This window comes from Protomyctophum parallelum, assembly GCF_964188405.1.
Source record: "Protomyctophum parallelum genome assembly, chromosome: 12".
In the NCBI taxonomy this organism is placed as follows: domain Eukaryota; kingdom Metazoa; phylum Chordata; class Actinopteri; order Myctophiformes; family Myctophidae; genus Protomyctophum; species Protomyctophum parallelum.
In genome coordinates, this window is record NC_139712.1 from 49,893,238 (window position 1) to 49,910,082 (window position 16,845).

Genomic DNA, 16,845 nt, shown 5'->3' on the forward strand with positions numbered 1-16,845 from the left:
CCAGTGTCGCTCAATGGAAATCAGTTTTAAGCATTCCAGAGCCAAAAGAGTTACGATATTGAGGGGGCAGAAACAGAGCGCTCGAGCGCTGTTCATGCAGCCTGAACTGAGACAAGGTGGAGTTTGAACAACATTGTTTTCAACGAGGGCGGCGCAAATAAGAGCTATTTTAAGCATGTGTGCAACATGACAACTGTTTTAAAGTATTGTACAGTAACAACTAAAGTCACTTTAATGTTTATGTTGTACGATTACTACAAAACGATCTAAAATAAAGGGATTTAAGATCATTAAAGCTGGGCTGTTGCCTGGGTCCAATGCATTTCTGTCTAATTCCGGTCCAGGACTTGTCCCAGTTCAATGGTTGTCCCCATGCTCAATAGAAGTCTATGTAGAAGAGCTGCCATGAAGTGAACAGTTTGCGTAACTCGGTCTATATCTAAGGCTCTGATGCAGTCATGTGACAAAGCATAATTAGTAACATATCAAGTAACATATTGCATTTGTCTCTTCTTCAAAACGCTGATAAATAGTATACATTAAAACAAATATTTGCATCGTTTTTTTTAGCCATGAGGTTTGCATTAACATGGTTCCATTAGCAAATCACTTGGTTCAACGCAGGTTACACACATGCAGTTTCTCATGGTTATCATACAACATGGGAGACTGTGGGCATGAAACCTGCCTTGCAACATTAGGCAGTAGACCGCACTCATTTATTACATAACTGGTGTTATGCAGACTTTGCCGTAAGTGGTGGTCAATCTCCTCATCTTGTAAATATTCCAAGTATGTGTAAGCAGCCAAAGAGGTCTGACAACTAAAAGCAGCTCAACAAGTATGTATGTTGGAATCTTATGCTTTTTAAATGGGTTTGGATTTTTCTTTTTGGAATAACCTAAAAATTATCCTTTAGGAATTAAAGGTATTTCTTTGTCTACAAATTAAATTAATTGGTTTAATGAAGTGCCTATGTTAGGGCGGTGTTCAATATTGGAACTCGTTAAACAATAAAAGAGCTTCCTTCCCTACTTACTCCAGTGTACTTGGGTGATTGACTAATCCTCTTGTACGTTGCAATCCCATTAATTGTAATCTCCTGCACCTAGTGTCTGAGGAGGACATTATACAGCATTTACAAGTCGGTCAAATGAATGTTAGTACTGAACTCCCACAAGACCGCCTTAGTTACTAATTGAACATGGTTTCATTGAGATTTACCATGACTCACTTTCTAGTCATTTTGCCATTGATCTTCCTCTTCTTGGGAAAGCCCTGTCCCGCCATGAGCGAAATAAACGTTAATGTAAACCATAGAAATAAGAAAAATAAAGTAACAGTCCCATAAGGTGCGAATTGCTGCCAAACTCCAAGCGTATAATACCTGGAAGATTTTCTAGGTGTTCATTTTTCAAAAGACAGCGTTATCCAGAGTCTGTGTGATGGTGGGCGGCGTACTGTAGCTTTATACAAGCTTGGTTGGAGACTAGTGCTGTTGTATTGATGGCTACTTAGCTGATGAACAGCTATGGAACTTTGTACAAGCTTAAATGGATTATGTGCATGTCTGTCTATCCAACTAGCCAAGGGGCCCGATCCAGAGCACGAGAGAGCAGCAGTGGAGTACGTCGTGCTGACAGGGTTGGAACGCAGGATTTGGAGGGTCGGTGGCCCACGCACGCAATATGTGCGCACCTAGCAGCTCTAGCTTGAGGACTTGAGGGTGGTCCAGGGGTTGGTGCCACGGACATCTATGGGCACATCGTTGGCAAAGATGTGGTTGCAGAGCTCCCCCAGCGGAGGCTCTGGGTCTGAGGTAGCAAACAGAGCCGCCTCGTCGATGTGCTTGCGAATCTCCACGTCGATTTCCTAAGAGAGCAAAATCAATTTATTTGAATGCGATGACATTTCATCTAACATCTAAAAAAAATATTCTCATCTAGTTTAGTAATTGAAATGAGTGACCTTATCGTCATAAGCTGCAAAAGAGTATGCTTCACCCTCTGCATGGCTTCCCAACACCCCACAGGTGTAAAAAATGTGGCAACTGTGCTCATTGTTCAAACTCTAACACCACATCTTTCACCCACACAAAATATAAAATCCCTTCCTTCATTAACTGTAGCTCCATTCATGGCATCCATGTATTAAAGTGCCCTTGTGGTGTCGAATTGGAGAACACACAACGGCAACTTGACTACATCCTGGCTCAACATTACAGTCAAGCCAAGCATGGCTCCCCAGCTTCTGTGACATTCTGGGGCATTGAAAACATTTTGGGAATACAGTTTTGCAATCCATTATATATATATATATTTATTATCTATATATTTTGTATGGAAAATGTCTATCAAAGACATTAGACCTGGGGCCCCATTTTGAGGCAGTTTTATGAAAAGACCTGAGGTCTTTCTGAGAAACTTCACAAAATTAAATCTGGAAAAGTACAGAAAGACTACAAAACTACTACATCCAAGAAAGTAATGCTGCCACGGCAGCTGGTATAAATGAGTTATTATTAACCCACTCACTTATCCATGATGACACGTGAATGTGTGTTGTTGTTTTTTTAAATAACATTTTGTATTGAATTTTATGTTTTCACATAAAGATGAAACGTAAATGTATACAGACAAAGTGAGACAGCTATGTGTGTCCCTGGCTGGGACTGTCTGTCCAAGCACAAAATAGCCACACACACTCACTCTCCTCTCTCTCTCTGGGGTGTTAAGGCCTATTCATAGTCTGGATTTTCGGTGGTGAGGTGACCACCGGTGGTGAGCTGACCACCGGAGCTGAAATAACATTGAGAGGTGGTGAGTAAAAACAGAGAAGGGCTGGAGCGGTGGCGGTGGTTTGCTCTTCACCGCGGCTCAGTGACGTCATGTTGTAGTTCGGTGGTCACCTCAGTGACGTCATGTTGTATTTCGGTGGTCACCTCAGTGACGTCATGTTGTATTTCGGTGGTCACCTCAGTGACGTCATGTTGTAGTTCGGTGGTCACCTCAGTGACGTCATGTTGTAGTTCGGTGGTCACCTAACCACCGAAATCCAGACTATGTATGCGCCTTTACAGTACAATACAGTAGAGGGACCTCCACACGGTAACTGTCATTTCTCAACCATTTCTGACGAGGGGCGGCTCGCCGGAACCGGGGCTGGCCCCATGGGCGTGTGCGTTCCTGGGGGTCTGGATCCTGTGGGTCCCCCACACAGAGTTGCACCACTCACTTCACACGGATGTGATTTTTATTCTCTAAAAGGACTGTTGCTTCCATTGAGACTAGCACGTGCAGAACAGTTCAGATTATATTATGGTCACACATTTGCTATTGGTTAATAGAGAGCACTGCCTCTGCCACTTGTTCTGCATTTAAATGCCTCCCCAGCACGCGACAGATTCATGACTATGAGGAAGATAGTCATCGAAACGTGAGCATAAGTCACCTAGCACCATAAAAAAAGGCTTAAATGCCCGGGCTGCTCCAGTGTCTTCTCCTTCGCTGCTGTATTGTCCCGTTTCTGTGACGCACCAGACCTGCCTCGTGTCTTCTTTTCAGTATATCAATCTGACTCATACTGGCCGTGGCGTGAATACAGTTCCACTACTGTGTCAGTGAAGCATTTCCATTACATGTCATCTGGCATGTGGGTTGTTACAGTAGTGACTAGTGATTCCGCTTTAGATTTGCTAGGAATTGAACTCGGTGTCTGCGTTTTAAAGTTTATATCAGTGGTTCCCAAACTGAGGGTCCCCCAGATGATTAGCTTAATTAGCTTGGGGGGGGATCATGGCCTGAAAAAGTTTGGGAAACCTTGTCCTAGGAATTGACCTCAGTTTTAAAGTCTACATCCTAATGGTACCTTAAACTCCTCTGGAGAGGCCATGTTGTTGCTGAGCATGCGCTCCTTCAGCATGGAGATGGGGTCACTCTTACTACGCACCTCCTGGATCTCCTCACGCGTACGATAGCTAGAAGAATTTACATCACAGTTAGAACTCCCTTCTAGCCCAACCCCACGGCAACACACTGGGGCTCTGGTTTGACCAGTACACAAGATTTAATAAAGAAACCATGACATTGGCCTGTAATGTTATGTAATACATTCGCTATGGAACTTGAATATGAGTCACAATATGCTTCATGGAATCATTGATTACTTAAGAGACCATGAGGAGCACCAGCTAAACAAAACAAAGACACCACTTTTGTTTAGTAAGATCACAAAGAAATCAAGTATTAATTAACATGCAGGAAAACGGTGGCGGAAGTTAAATTCAAACCAGAGGCAGAGAAGACAGGGAGATCAATAACTTATAAGGACCGAGAGGGGGATATGATCAATCGTACGACTTTGACTTTGTAATCATTATAGATGTCTTACCTGACCCCGGGGTCACTCATGCTGTGTCCATGGTAACGGTAGGTCTGCAGCTCCATGAGAATCGGTCCCTAAAGCACACAGCCGGCAAAAGACCACAGGTCAAGGTCATCCCTTTATGCTCTAATTAATGTCCATCTGCTCTGCTGTATGTTGTATATCGGGCAGAAACCTCCCATCTCCATATTCTAACTTTTTCCTTTTCATAATTACAGTGTCACACAAAATCATCAAAAGTAGCAGATCTGCATGCTTGAAACTTACTTAAAACTTCATTGATATAATGTGCAAGTGACATCACTTCAAATATTAACAAAATCGAATTAATAATTTGCAGACGAAATCAGCTTAAACTAGATTTGACTTGATTTCTCCATTAACCAAATTTCACGAATCGTAACAATTAGCGGACAATAGCCGAACTACAACACATTGTGAGCATGTAGATCTGATATTTGTCACGCAAAGTTAGGGTTACGGTAGATTGCTTGGAGTAGTGATACTCTAATACTACTGTATCAGACTTGTTGGAAGTTCACGAGATCATGCATCTGTTGTGGTTGTCAAATCGTGTGTGTGTGTGTGTGTGTGTGTGTGCAGTATTATACATGAGCGTCAATCAGCTGGATGCATGCTCACACCTGTAACTGCCAGCGGCAGGCTGCTGTGAGCCACCTCTGTTATAGTCTAGGTCCGTCCAGGCTAGCTGCAGCATACTGCCACAAAGGCTACACTGCAGCTACCGCCCACGACCCTTGAGATGTCGCTATGCCCCTCATATAATTGTAAGACATAGGGTAGATTGCTTGGAGTGGTGATACTCTACTCAGTCTACTGTATCAGACTTGTTGGAACTTCACTTATATTTCCCATGAAACTTCTTCCTCATCCACAGACCATTTGAAAGGGCTGTGAATCAACATTTCACGGCGGTGCGACCTCACCTTGCCCGCTCGGCAGTGGTCTGCTGCAAACTTTGTGGCCTCTCTCACACACAGGACATCCATTCCATCCACCTAGAAGAGGCAGGGGTGAAAGGTCAAACTAAGTAGGTCATCTCACGATGGCAATACAAATAAAACACATTGTATCCACATGTACCAAATAAAACGTCTGGGTTTCCGAGGCTACAATGTACCCTAGTTCAAAATAGCAAAGCTTGGAGATCTGGTGGTGGGGGGGGGGTTGGGGTGAGGGGATCTGGTATAGAGCCCTGGGGGACCCCGGTCAACTAAGTATACATACAAGTAAGACGCGCAAACGCGGGAAGCGAACGCAGCTCGTGTGTGTGTGTGGTTGTTTGTGTGTGTGTGTGTGTGTGTTACAGCTGCACCCTGTGTGTGTGTGTGTGTGTGTGCTACAGCTGCGCCCTCTGGTGGCGGGCGGGTGGTGTCACAGCGGGACAGACAGACAGACACACAGACAGACATGATCTGCAGGGTCTCATAGTTAGTGCTCATTGCGTTCGCAATAAGCTCTATTCCAAAACCATATATCAGTTTACAGTAAAACAATATATTAAAATGTTAAACTAGAAGTTCTGTTAACGATGTTAAACCTGACATCCTTATTTTTGGCATGTCATTATAGACAAGACATTTTCGCTAAGCAACATCGCCAGGCGACGAAAAATAAAATAGTGTTTAATGAATCTCTAAAATATGAAGGATTGAGTGAGACTGTAATTTGATCAAAAGTCATTAACATTAATGTTATGATGGCCAACATGTATGTGCTGTATGTATGTATGCACATACGTAAATTCACTCTCGTCTTCGTAAGGCTACCGATGCATCAACAACTTCTATGAAAACACTGACGCACAATGATACGAGATGCATCTGTTGTGGTTGTCAAATCGTGTGTGTGTGTGTGTGTGTGTGTGTGTGTGCAGTATTATACATGAGCGTCAATCAGCTGGATGCATGCTCACACCTGTAACTGCCAGCGGCAGGCTGCTGTGAGCCGCCTCTGTTATAGTCTAGGTCCGTCCAGGCTAGCTGCAGCATACTGCCACAAAGGCTACACTGCAGCTACCGCCCACGACCCTTGAGATGTCGCTATGCCTCTCATATAATGAGTACCACAGACGAAAAACAGTCCAAGTTCAAATTTCATTCTGACTCCTCCACGAAAAGGCCTCGTTGTCCTGACCCCTTATCCATCATTTATACATTATGGATGAATAGTGTGGTTTTTCGTCTGTGGCATTCTAAGACGTAGGGCCTTCGCCTTTAACATTGTAACGTTACAATTTGTATTTCCATTTACCTTTTAGGCTTCGTAATCACAAATTGCACAGGGCAGATTATGACAAATGAAATAACGTAAATACACAAAGATGTAAGATTTCTGCTATTTAAAAAAAATGTATCGACAGTTTTCAACATGCAAACATAATTGCGATTATCTCAGATAATTGCAATTATGCGATTATGTAATACTTGTGACAGGCCTGGTAATAAGTTATTTAACCCATTCTGACCGGGCACCCATTTTGGTGTCAGCATCATGTTGTGCTTTATCTATTGAAAAATAGAAGATCTACAAGCTCATATCGCGCCACCGAGTGGCGTGATACGAGCTTGTAGGTCTGCTATTTTTGAAAAATCGAAGAGCGACTGACATTTCTAGAATCTGATCTCAGGTCAGAATGGGTTAATCAGACCAGTGTGTGTCCAGTGGAAACCTCGTATGAATCTGATCTCAGGTCAGAATGGGTTAAACTTGTGTCTCACTCTGATTCCTGGTACATAGTCTCCTCTCTTATAGTAGTCGGTGCTTGCTGAGGCTCTCTCCACCGACGTCCCCATGCCGTACTTATTGTTTTCACAAACAAAGATGCACGGCAACTTCCACAGGGCCGCCATGTTGAAAGCCTCGAATATCTGGCCCTGATTAGACAAGAGAGGATGTGTTAAAGAAATGTTTTGGTTGATTGAATACTAGTTAAGTGTTTTCAAAAAGGACAGTGTTACGATTACATACAATGATGCTAAAAGGACAACACAAAATGCCCTGGAGGCTTGTTTCCTTGTTTCCTCACCTGATTGGCTGCTCCGTCTCCATAAAGTGTGACGCACACTTGGTTGTTGCCTTGGTACTGGCAGGCAAGTGCTATGCCTGCTCCCAAAGGAACCTGGAGGACATACAAGGTCAGTAGAGGGAAGAAGTTATGCATGTTCTAAGTGTGTGGTACGCAAGAGGATTGGATTCCCACTGGGACCATTAAGTGTATGCACTCATAAGACTAAGATATTTTGGACAAAAGCCTCCACTGATGTGAATATCGTTGCTGTTGTGCAGAAACCTCTTATCTCCATATTCTATTTGTTTTTGTTCAAAAAATTAATGCTATACGTGACCATGCTACAGCACCACAAAAGAAAAACATAAAAAGTAGCAGCTCTACAAGCTCGAAACGCAGTTTGAGCTCGTCGATCTGCTACTTTTGAATCCAGAAAAGTTAAAGTTTTGGACATATGAGGTTTCCAGCCGACAGATGATATTTATTTTTTCCAAGTAGTGTAGCTCTGCTCAGTGGATCCAAAACGATGTAGCTTGAGACCCAGCAGAGAAGATCCCCAGAACCCAAACTTACAGAAAATACATTATACACAAGAAATACATTATACACTTAAACTCCATTTATTAGTGAAAGTAGATCCTACAAGATCACTTGTAGAAAAACAATAATCTTTTGAAATAATGTGTGAAGAATTATAGAAAAGGAGAATACTTCCTCTCGATCCATTGTGTGGGAAACACTGGTGTATGTATGCTATTGTATGCAGTTAGGGTGGACGTTACCTGTATGTATGCTATTGTATGCAGTTAGGGTGGACGTTACCTGTATGTATGCTATTGTATGCAGTTAGGGTGGACGTTACCTGTATGTATGCTATTGTATGCAGTTAGGGTGGACGTTACCTGTGCTCCCACAATGCCATTGCCACCGTAGAAGTTTGGCGCATACATGTGCATGGAACCACCCTTGCCTTTAGCTATACCCCCTTTCCGACCTGAAAGAGTAACATCGTTAAGAAAACAACATGGCTGGATGCAAGGAACACAAAGTAAAAAGAAAGCATTCAGCTCACATGTGACCTTTTCCTGCTTGCATGGGGGGTATTTTGTGATGGAGGAATAAAGAGTGCTTCTACACCACATGATTGGTCATATGGTTATAGTGTTGATTGAATACTTTAACATGTACATGTACTGTACGTAATCAACACATACAAGACATAAAACACTGTATGCTGAAGCACTTCAGTAAAGGTTTAGATATTAGTTTGTATAAGTTAAGGTTAGCTGTTAATGTGGTTGAATTAAGCATGGGTTTGTGGAGGTTTAATTAATTTTAGATACAGTTAGCTACTGTTAGTATGGTTAAATTTAGCCATATGGTTTCATTTTTGTTAAATAGCTATAGTGCCATAATTTGCCTCCTTACCACCCGGTGCATTAAAATGTGTAAGGCGACTCAAAAGGCCAAATAGAAGCAGCCAAACCATCACATTAATATTATAAGTATTATAAGGATACACCTAAGCACAGATTTTACTAATAATTGACTTTGTCTCACCTGTCAGCTCAGCCAGGATCTGTTTGACAGACACGCCACGTGTGTACGTGTAAGCGTGGGCGCGGTAGGCAGTGATCAGATGGTCCGTGGGGTTAATGGCTCCCTCAATACCCATCGCACAAGCTTCCTGTGTGAATGCACAATGGTCAGTCACATTACAAGCATTGCACTTTGTGCAAACTGTGCATTGTGTCTCTCCCACCTTCTTTGGGCAAGGTAGTTAACCTAGTGTCCAACAAGAACCCCAAAGCCTCTGTGCATTACATAATCCCGGGTTTGCAAAATGTGGCACACCCTTCTTGTTAGTTAATTTTCCCATAGCTTTGTTTGATTGGCTCAGCGGCTGATTTGAACTGGAAACACCTGTGAAAGTGCCGCGTGTTTCCTGGGTTCAAACCTCCAGTGGGGACAGTCAAATTAAGTTATGGGAATATGAACCAGTAATGCCAGCTTCTGGACAATATTTCCCTACAGCTATTTGTGCTACAAAAGTATGAAATATGGATCTGTACAAAAGCGACAAAATCACTGATAGGATGGAGAAGCACATGGGGGGTACAGGAGCATGGAGAAAGGGAGCTCAAGAGAAGGAGAGGGTGTTATATCCCCTAACCTAAGGGGATGGCAGAGCCTTCTTCAGAGCAGACTAAAATGTCTGCTCAGAGTAAAAAGTCTGCTCTGAATGACGTCATCATGACATCATTTGGCTTGCTGGGAGGTGTCATGGGCCAATCTGTGTGGAGAGGACCAACTCCACCACAGCAGCTGGCAGTCTTGTGAATTTGCCACAGGCAAGTGCCTGTCAATTTGGTAATCAAGGCTTCACTCTCGACCTCAGAACACAGGAAATACAGAATACAAAATAATGCATTGGCAAATAATATAACAGATATGAGATAATTACACGAATACCGCTACTAGAGATCAAAACACGGCTGGAAGTGTTCATTTTTCCGGCCTGAAAAGCTTGAGAACCACTGAGATAACCACCAGATCTCCTCTGGAAGCGTGTATTCTGACCTGTCCGTCATAGAGGTGACAGAAGCCCCTGATGATCTTCTGCTTGTAGAGCTGGTCGGCCTTCAGCTCCATGCGCCTCATGGTCTGCATGGTGTGGTAGTACTGCAGGCCCTGCTCTCGGGTCATCTCGGCCTTATCCGGAGGCCCTTCCTCCAAGAGGTGCAGCTCACATTTCTATTGGCCGGAAATGGTCAAACATATACGTTTTTATTACTAGAGAGATGTGCAATAACATTCTTTGATTTAATTGTTTAAATTAAAATGGTATACATAACTTATGTATAGAGGGTATGCGCATGTATAAAGTGAATGGCAAATCGAGTGGCAAAGTGAGTGAGAAAGGGAATTTAATGTTTAAAGTAATATAATGGAATCAAATAGGACTTTTCTGTTTGGATGTATGGGCTGTCAAGACCAGAAGGTTTTGCCACTCAGTAGGCATTCCTGCATAACTTCCAGGTATGATGATGATGTCATGCGCATACCCTCTATAGGCTAATACAGTACATGGCCACTTTGGCCAGTAGTTTATTGTTCGTAGCTTTGAGGGAAGAAGTGAGCACTATAAGTATAGGTCAATGTTTATTTTTTTACCATTTTATTTTGACCCTTTTTTTTCTCCCCTTTAACACATATTTGTGAGACATACAAAACATGATCATTGTTTCAACTACATCTTGGGATCCACATAGCCCCTTTTGGGACCCTCGGAGACTGTGGAAACTTGCGCGAAGCAGTGTTAATCGACATTGCCGTTAAGTATTTTGAATCAAATTTTTAACGGCAACACCGATTAACGCTGCTTTGCACAAGTTTCTGCGGTCTTCTACTGCTACTTTATGCTAGGGCTCCACATAGAAATGGCATGGCTCTTATGGACCTCAGACTTCATGTGGCCAGACTGTGACATCATTCATCCATGACATCAGTCATCTTTGCCATAACATTGTATTAAATACTGGTAAGTATCAGAAAGTAAATATTTGTGGGGGTACTTCTGTGTCCTACTCACTGGCAGTGTGCCACCCATGCTCCTGCCGTTTAATATATTATCCCCAGACACTCATACACAGACCCTGCCATAGACTGCTCTTGCAGAGCCACGCCGTAAAAACAGACTAAACTGAGTTGTATAAATACATTATATGTATTATGTAATAAAAAGGTTAATTTATTATTGGCAATGTCTTTTCAGTACTGTACCTTGATGTCAAATGTTGCCTGGGAGGTGAAGGAGCGGGAGGAAATCACTACTTTGGCCCCCTGAGAGACGGAAACAACAAACAAAAACACATACAAGCTCATACACATAATACTGCAGTTACACATTGTCCGCAACACAAATGTATAGCCTAGCCATGCACACAAAGACAGCCCGGAGGCTGCCTGCCTCTTTATACCAGGTGGAGGGTTAGTTGGGTATGGATTTAGAACAGTTCGGATCTGGGCCGTTTCTCGGGTTAGGTTACACCGGGGGATGGAGCTTACATTTTATGGTAAACTAGATCAAATCTAATTATGTTCTGTGAACTTCTGTCTGGCTGATAGACCATGAAACCATGGTATCTGGGTGGCACAGGGGTGCCATCCTCTGAGGTTCGTCCGGTTATGGCTGCCATTGTGTTCTTTATCGCTGCACTAGCGACTCCTACTATTGGAGATGGAGAGATAACGACAACCTCGCCTCACATCCTCCCAGTGAGACGCCACTGAAAGAAGCATCTTGTTGATGTCAAATGTGGTTGTCTAGATAAGGTTAGATTATATGTCCTTTATTATTCAAAAGGGGATATCTTTTGGGTCAGGTCAATGCATACATACAAGACAATAAAGAATAAATATATAATAAAACACCCAACAAGGCCTGGGTCGTGGCTCAGCGGTCCAGGCACCTTGGCTGGTAATCCAGTCTGGCAGTGTGCCATGGGTCTGGGTCTGATCGTGTGATATTAATAGAATAGACCGCCAGTAAATGCTGCAAAACTTTGACCTTGACTGAAGAGAAAGTCGACACCGTAAGCCACTTATATATGTCCCCATGTCTTCATTTAGTGGTGCTGTTGTATTTAGAACTGATGATATGGATAAAAGTGTCTTTGCAATTTACCTTCCACAACGGCTTGTAGACAATTAATGTTAGTTTCCCAGTCTGCCAAATAAGCAAGCACAAGTAAATGACATTGTGAAATTCTTACAGGGCTGGCTAGTGGGTCGGCCTGGACACTAACTAGCTGTGGAGCACTAGTACTGACTAGTACTGGTGCTGGTGGTGGTTTAGGCGGCTGCCGCTGGGTAGTCACCATGGCAGGCGTCACAGGTGAGGTTAAACTGACGTACTCTGACAGGTCAATCAGCAACTGGGGAACACAGGAGCCAATCATTCAGACCGAAGCATTGCCATTGGCCAGAGAAGCAAGCTGCTGGACTACAATGAGAGAGTTCTAGGAATTAGAACGGCAGGAAGAAGTGAGGAGGCAGCAGCAGATTCTACGAGCTACAGTCACAGACAGGGAACATACAAACATCAGCCCAAAGACAGTGTCTTAAGTTGAAGTAATATTTCACTTGGTATAGCCTAGCATTTGAACATCTATTTCAAGCAACTTGTTGAGCCATCGCTGCTGTCTGAGACATTAACATTGTTGGTATTCTTCAGTTGCGTATCCAATTACAAATATATACATTTCTATAGTTATTTAATTTTATACTAATTTAGTTGTTTCCAATTAAAATAAAGCCAGGTTATGTTAAAACAGTGATGATGATTGATGATATGTCAGACAGCCAGTGCTGCTGGTGGGCTACTGAGGCGCTCAATCATATTTGACAACAAGACTACACATAAATATACCAATGTGTCATATATCACATTCACACTCTGCATGAATGCATACACTCATTACACTGTGACTGATGTAGTGCAGCAGCATGCTCATAAGAAAAATGCATTCAACTACTAAAACTGAACACACCCATGTGTAGTCCTGTAACCAGTTATTTGAGATAATCAATCACAATTATTATTCTTTTTTTTTTGTTGCTTTACTGCCTTTATTGATAGTTTCAAGTGAAAACTGACAGGAAAGAGGCAGAGAGATGGGGAGAGACATGCGTGGCTCAGCGGTCCAGGCACCTTGGCTGTTAATCCAGTCTGGCAGTGTGCCGCGGGTTCGACCCCAGACGGCCTTTACTGCATGTCACTCCCCCATCTCTCTCCCCATTTCCTGTCAGCCTACTGTCTGTACCTCAATACAAATATATAAAATAAAGGCGGAAGCCGCAAAAATAAAACATTAAAAAAAGTGTTCATACAATTTCCAAAAATCTACAAGTTATAGTATAAAATAGTCAGTAAATTAATTTATGTATATGTTCCAATGTTTAATGCCAAAAACAATTAAATATTTTATTGCAATTAATTGTATGACAATCAACTATAAAATAATATGTAATGGTGATTCTTGAGAGCCTTTACCCATGCACATTGAAACTTAAGGATAATTTTCATGAATATGAAACGTGTGTTCCATGGGAAAGCCATGCACAGTGGTAGATAAAGTACGAATCACACCTACAAGAACATGATGGGTGAAAGTTGCTTACCTCCGACACTGTCTGGGCTCCCTAGAACACAGCCATTGGGAAGGAGGGAGGGAGAGAGGAGACTCAGGAGAGCAATACAGGAACTTTTGAAAAACAAATATATATTGTATAAGCGAAAGCAAGCAAGGATGAAGGAGCTAGGGAGTCGGGACAGCTTGAGACAGGTTGGGGATTGTTTAAGTAAAACTAGCCATATTTCTGATACTGCGCTTTTCACCAACACACCACCACAATGACCACCAAGCAACATTGTCCTGCATGACGCATCCACAAGACATGCATGTTTAGGGACTTTGTTGTCCTGCATGATGCATCTGATCCACATGCATGTTTAAGGGAGTAGGGACTGTCTTGCATGCACAAAACGACAAAAGACATGCATGAACCCATTCTTAAAAGGTGGCTCTCCACACACCTGTGGGAGAGTGGAACAAACAAATCTGTCTGGAGTTGAGATACGTCTTGGGTGTGGGGATACTATAGGTCATTGCCTAGCCCCTCTCGGAACCCTCCATAAAGCTTTTCTGAAATTTTGATATAGCTTTGTGTAGGGTCCCTGTTCATATTTATATTTTCGTATGGGAATTTTGGAACGCGGTCATAAATATGCTCACTAACATCGTATCTGCGGCTGCGCCGTTTGACGGCCTGTTTTCCTTTGAGGGCTTCTGAAATCGTGAACTATAAGTACCTATAAGTACCTATCTCCTGTGGCGCGGAAGCCGTTAAGTATTTTTATTTTGTTATATTTGTTTGACCGATTTGGTCGCTTTATTTCTTCTTGTTTGTTTACCGTTTATTGTACCGCCTCCCGGTGTGCGGTTGGCTTGTGCGGCTACGTCCCAGATAGGCGGTACAATGAGGTGTCAATAAACAAGGAAGGAAGAGAAGAATCAAAGCGACCAAATCGGTCAAACAAAGACCTTAAAATACTTAACGGCTTCCGCGCCACAGGAGATATTCGCAGCGGCATGTATAGGTACTTCACAGATTCAGAAGCCCTCACACGAAAAAAAGTCGTCAAAGAGCGCAGACAGGCCGTAAACACTGTGTTTATGTTTTATTATGTCCGCGTACCAGGTGGCAGGATACTGCTGGAACAGGACCCCATGGTCTGTCGTCAAAAATGTCAGAAACTTCAGTACCATTGGGTTCTGCTTGGAGGGCTAGTCATTGCCCATTGGGAGCACATGGCACAGTAGTAATGTTTATGCAATGTACACATTGTACCCCGTACCCGTTGTCAGCAGTACCCCATTTATCATAGTACTTGTAGACAAGTCTAAGACGACGAGGCAGCAGACAACCAGATGCACACTGAGAGGTCAAATGCAGAGGAACACAGGGAAGTATTGCCCTCCACTAATGCAACAACTAGTTAATCAGTGCTCGCATCACAAGCAATAATTTCCATTCAGAGTTGGAAGCTGGCCTGGCACCCAAGGCGGATTAGAGACTAAAATAGCACCCATGAACCACTACCTCCAAATGCCACCTCAATAAACTCAATGTCACATTTCACAAAGCAACCGGCGTGTTAATTCATGCAACAATACATTATTATTATCATCATTATCCTGGTGCACGTTACATACAACAGTACACCATGCACGCACGTTGCTCAGCAACATTGAAACAAGCCCCGACGCGACACCACCCCGGGTTCAAACCAGTTCGCAAGGTCAGCATCGTGCAAAGAAATCTAAAGTGTGCTTAATTCTCGCCCTAATTCTCGGAAATACCTCTTCTTTCCATTGAACTCACCGCGTTCTTCCCAGTAATCCTGCATAACGCGTTAGAAATTAGTGCGAGCATAGTTTTCATGCTATTGGACACACCGACGACCTAAAGAGGACGGGATTTGAACATCAGAGGATGAGAGGATGACTGAGCTTCTACTTCCGTGTTGGTGTCCGTATGGAAAATCACCCCGTGTGGTTTGTAGCTATAAAGATAATAGTTCCACTATGTATGCGCCCTACCCATTTCTCTTCCTTTTATATGACCCAATAATCATTGTTCCATGTTCCATCTCACATTCTTCCATCTCTTCTATTACAATCCAACTTCTGTCCAACAGCAACAGCTACATAATGTATAAAACATATATGTTAACAACATGATAACATGTTAACAAGCAGAGGAATGGTGAAAATATCTGCTAATTAAATCCACTAAAAAAGTATTGAATCTTGACTATTCATACTATACAGGAAAATACAGGGCCTGTTGACAACAGTTTATAACAATCTTATGTAATGTTGTAGGCCTACACTGTGTGTACAGCATATAGGCCTACTGTAATGTGAAGAATTACAGTACATTTCATGTACAACTCAATACAAAGCAGTTAACTGTAGACAAGTTAAGACAACACCATAAAGCATTACACTTGTTTACCATGTTCAATTCATCATAACATTTAGAGGCCTACAAATATACACTAATGTAAACTACAATACATTACAATATACACAATCCATCAGGCTGACAGGCCATGGGATTGGGATTCCAAGGGATTCGATTTCCCAAAAGTTGCGTAACTGATCCTTAGAGTATACTGTATGAACTGATCTGACAGTGGCTGTTCCTCTCCGACGCTGATGTGCATCACTTCAATGTCCACAACTTCGTCTTCAGTTATGATATTTAGCGTGGTGACTTCTCCTTGCACCAGCCATCCAAATACATTTTCCAGTGCCATATCAAGGGCCATATTTTGACTAGCGTACCAGGCTGTGGGCCGAGTCTGCACGCGCGAGGTCGAGGTCTTGCCCTGAAAATTCATTTTCAGGGCAAGACCCCATTTGAAAAGGATGCCCAGTTTGACATGCATAGGCTACTGACCCCCATTTAATGCCATTTATATCTGGGACCCTTAAAAAAAAGAAAAAAAAACATATATTTTTTTTTTGGGAAATTCTTTCATGGGCCACAAGGGGGCGCCCTGTGGGCCGCAAATGGCCCGCGGGCCGCCTATTGGGGAACCCTGGGATAGAGTATGTTTTGCACTCTGAGTGAGTGTGTGTGTGTGTGTGTCCGTCAGTTTGTTAACAGCTAATCTCCAGCACCATTAACCCGGTCGATGCCAAATTTTGCACACACACTCCCTGGATGCCAACGATGAACCTCTGTCCCAAATTTTCCAGAACGGCCTGTATAGCACCACACATTTTTGTATGCCCTCCGAGACTATGGACTATAGCCTTTCGCTTTTCCGCGATTTTACCTTTTTTCAAATCGTAAAC

At 42.8% G+C, this 16,845-nt stretch overlaps 1 protein-coding gene across 4 annotated transcripts in view; it reads right to left on the reverse strand.

The window, feature by feature from the left end:
• Positions 1-15,488, reverse strand: part of pdha1b (pyruvate dehydrogenase E1 subunit alpha 1b) — a 16,035-nt gene extending 547 nt beyond the window's left edge. Inside the window, exons 1-13 of one of the 4 annotated variants that reach the window (XM_083778600.1) lie at positions 15,362-15,488; positions 13,598-13,618; positions 12,190-12,351; positions 11,198-11,257; positions 9,995-10,168; positions 8,975-9,101; positions 8,317-8,408; positions 7,433-7,525; positions 7,125-7,280; positions 5,331-5,402; positions 4,390-4,457; positions 3,868-3,976; positions 1-1,872 (exon numbers count right to left, since the gene is read on the reverse strand). The exon at positions 1-1,872 is cut by the window's left edge and continues 547 nt beyond it. In XM_083778600.1, the coding sequence (XP_083634726.1) occupies positions 1,708-1,872; positions 3,868-3,976; positions 4,390-4,457; positions 5,331-5,402; positions 7,125-7,280; positions 7,433-7,525; positions 8,317-8,408; positions 8,975-9,101; positions 9,995-10,168; positions 11,198-11,257; positions 12,190-12,351; positions 13,598-13,618; positions 15,362-15,421 (1,359 nt within the window). In that variant the 5' untranslated portion in view covers positions 15,422-15,488 and the 3' untranslated portion in view covers positions 1-1,707. Of the gene's footprint in view, positions 1,873-3,867; positions 3,977-4,389; positions 4,458-5,330; positions 5,403-7,124; positions 7,281-7,432; positions 7,526-8,316; positions 8,409-8,974; positions 9,102-9,994; positions 10,169-11,197; positions 11,258-12,189; positions 12,352-13,597; positions 13,619-15,339 lie in introns of all 4 variants that reach the window. The other 3 variants (XM_083778601.1, XM_083778602.1, XM_083778603.1) reach the window with 3 other exon arrangements.
• Positions 15,489-16,845: the final 1,357 nt, after the last annotated feature.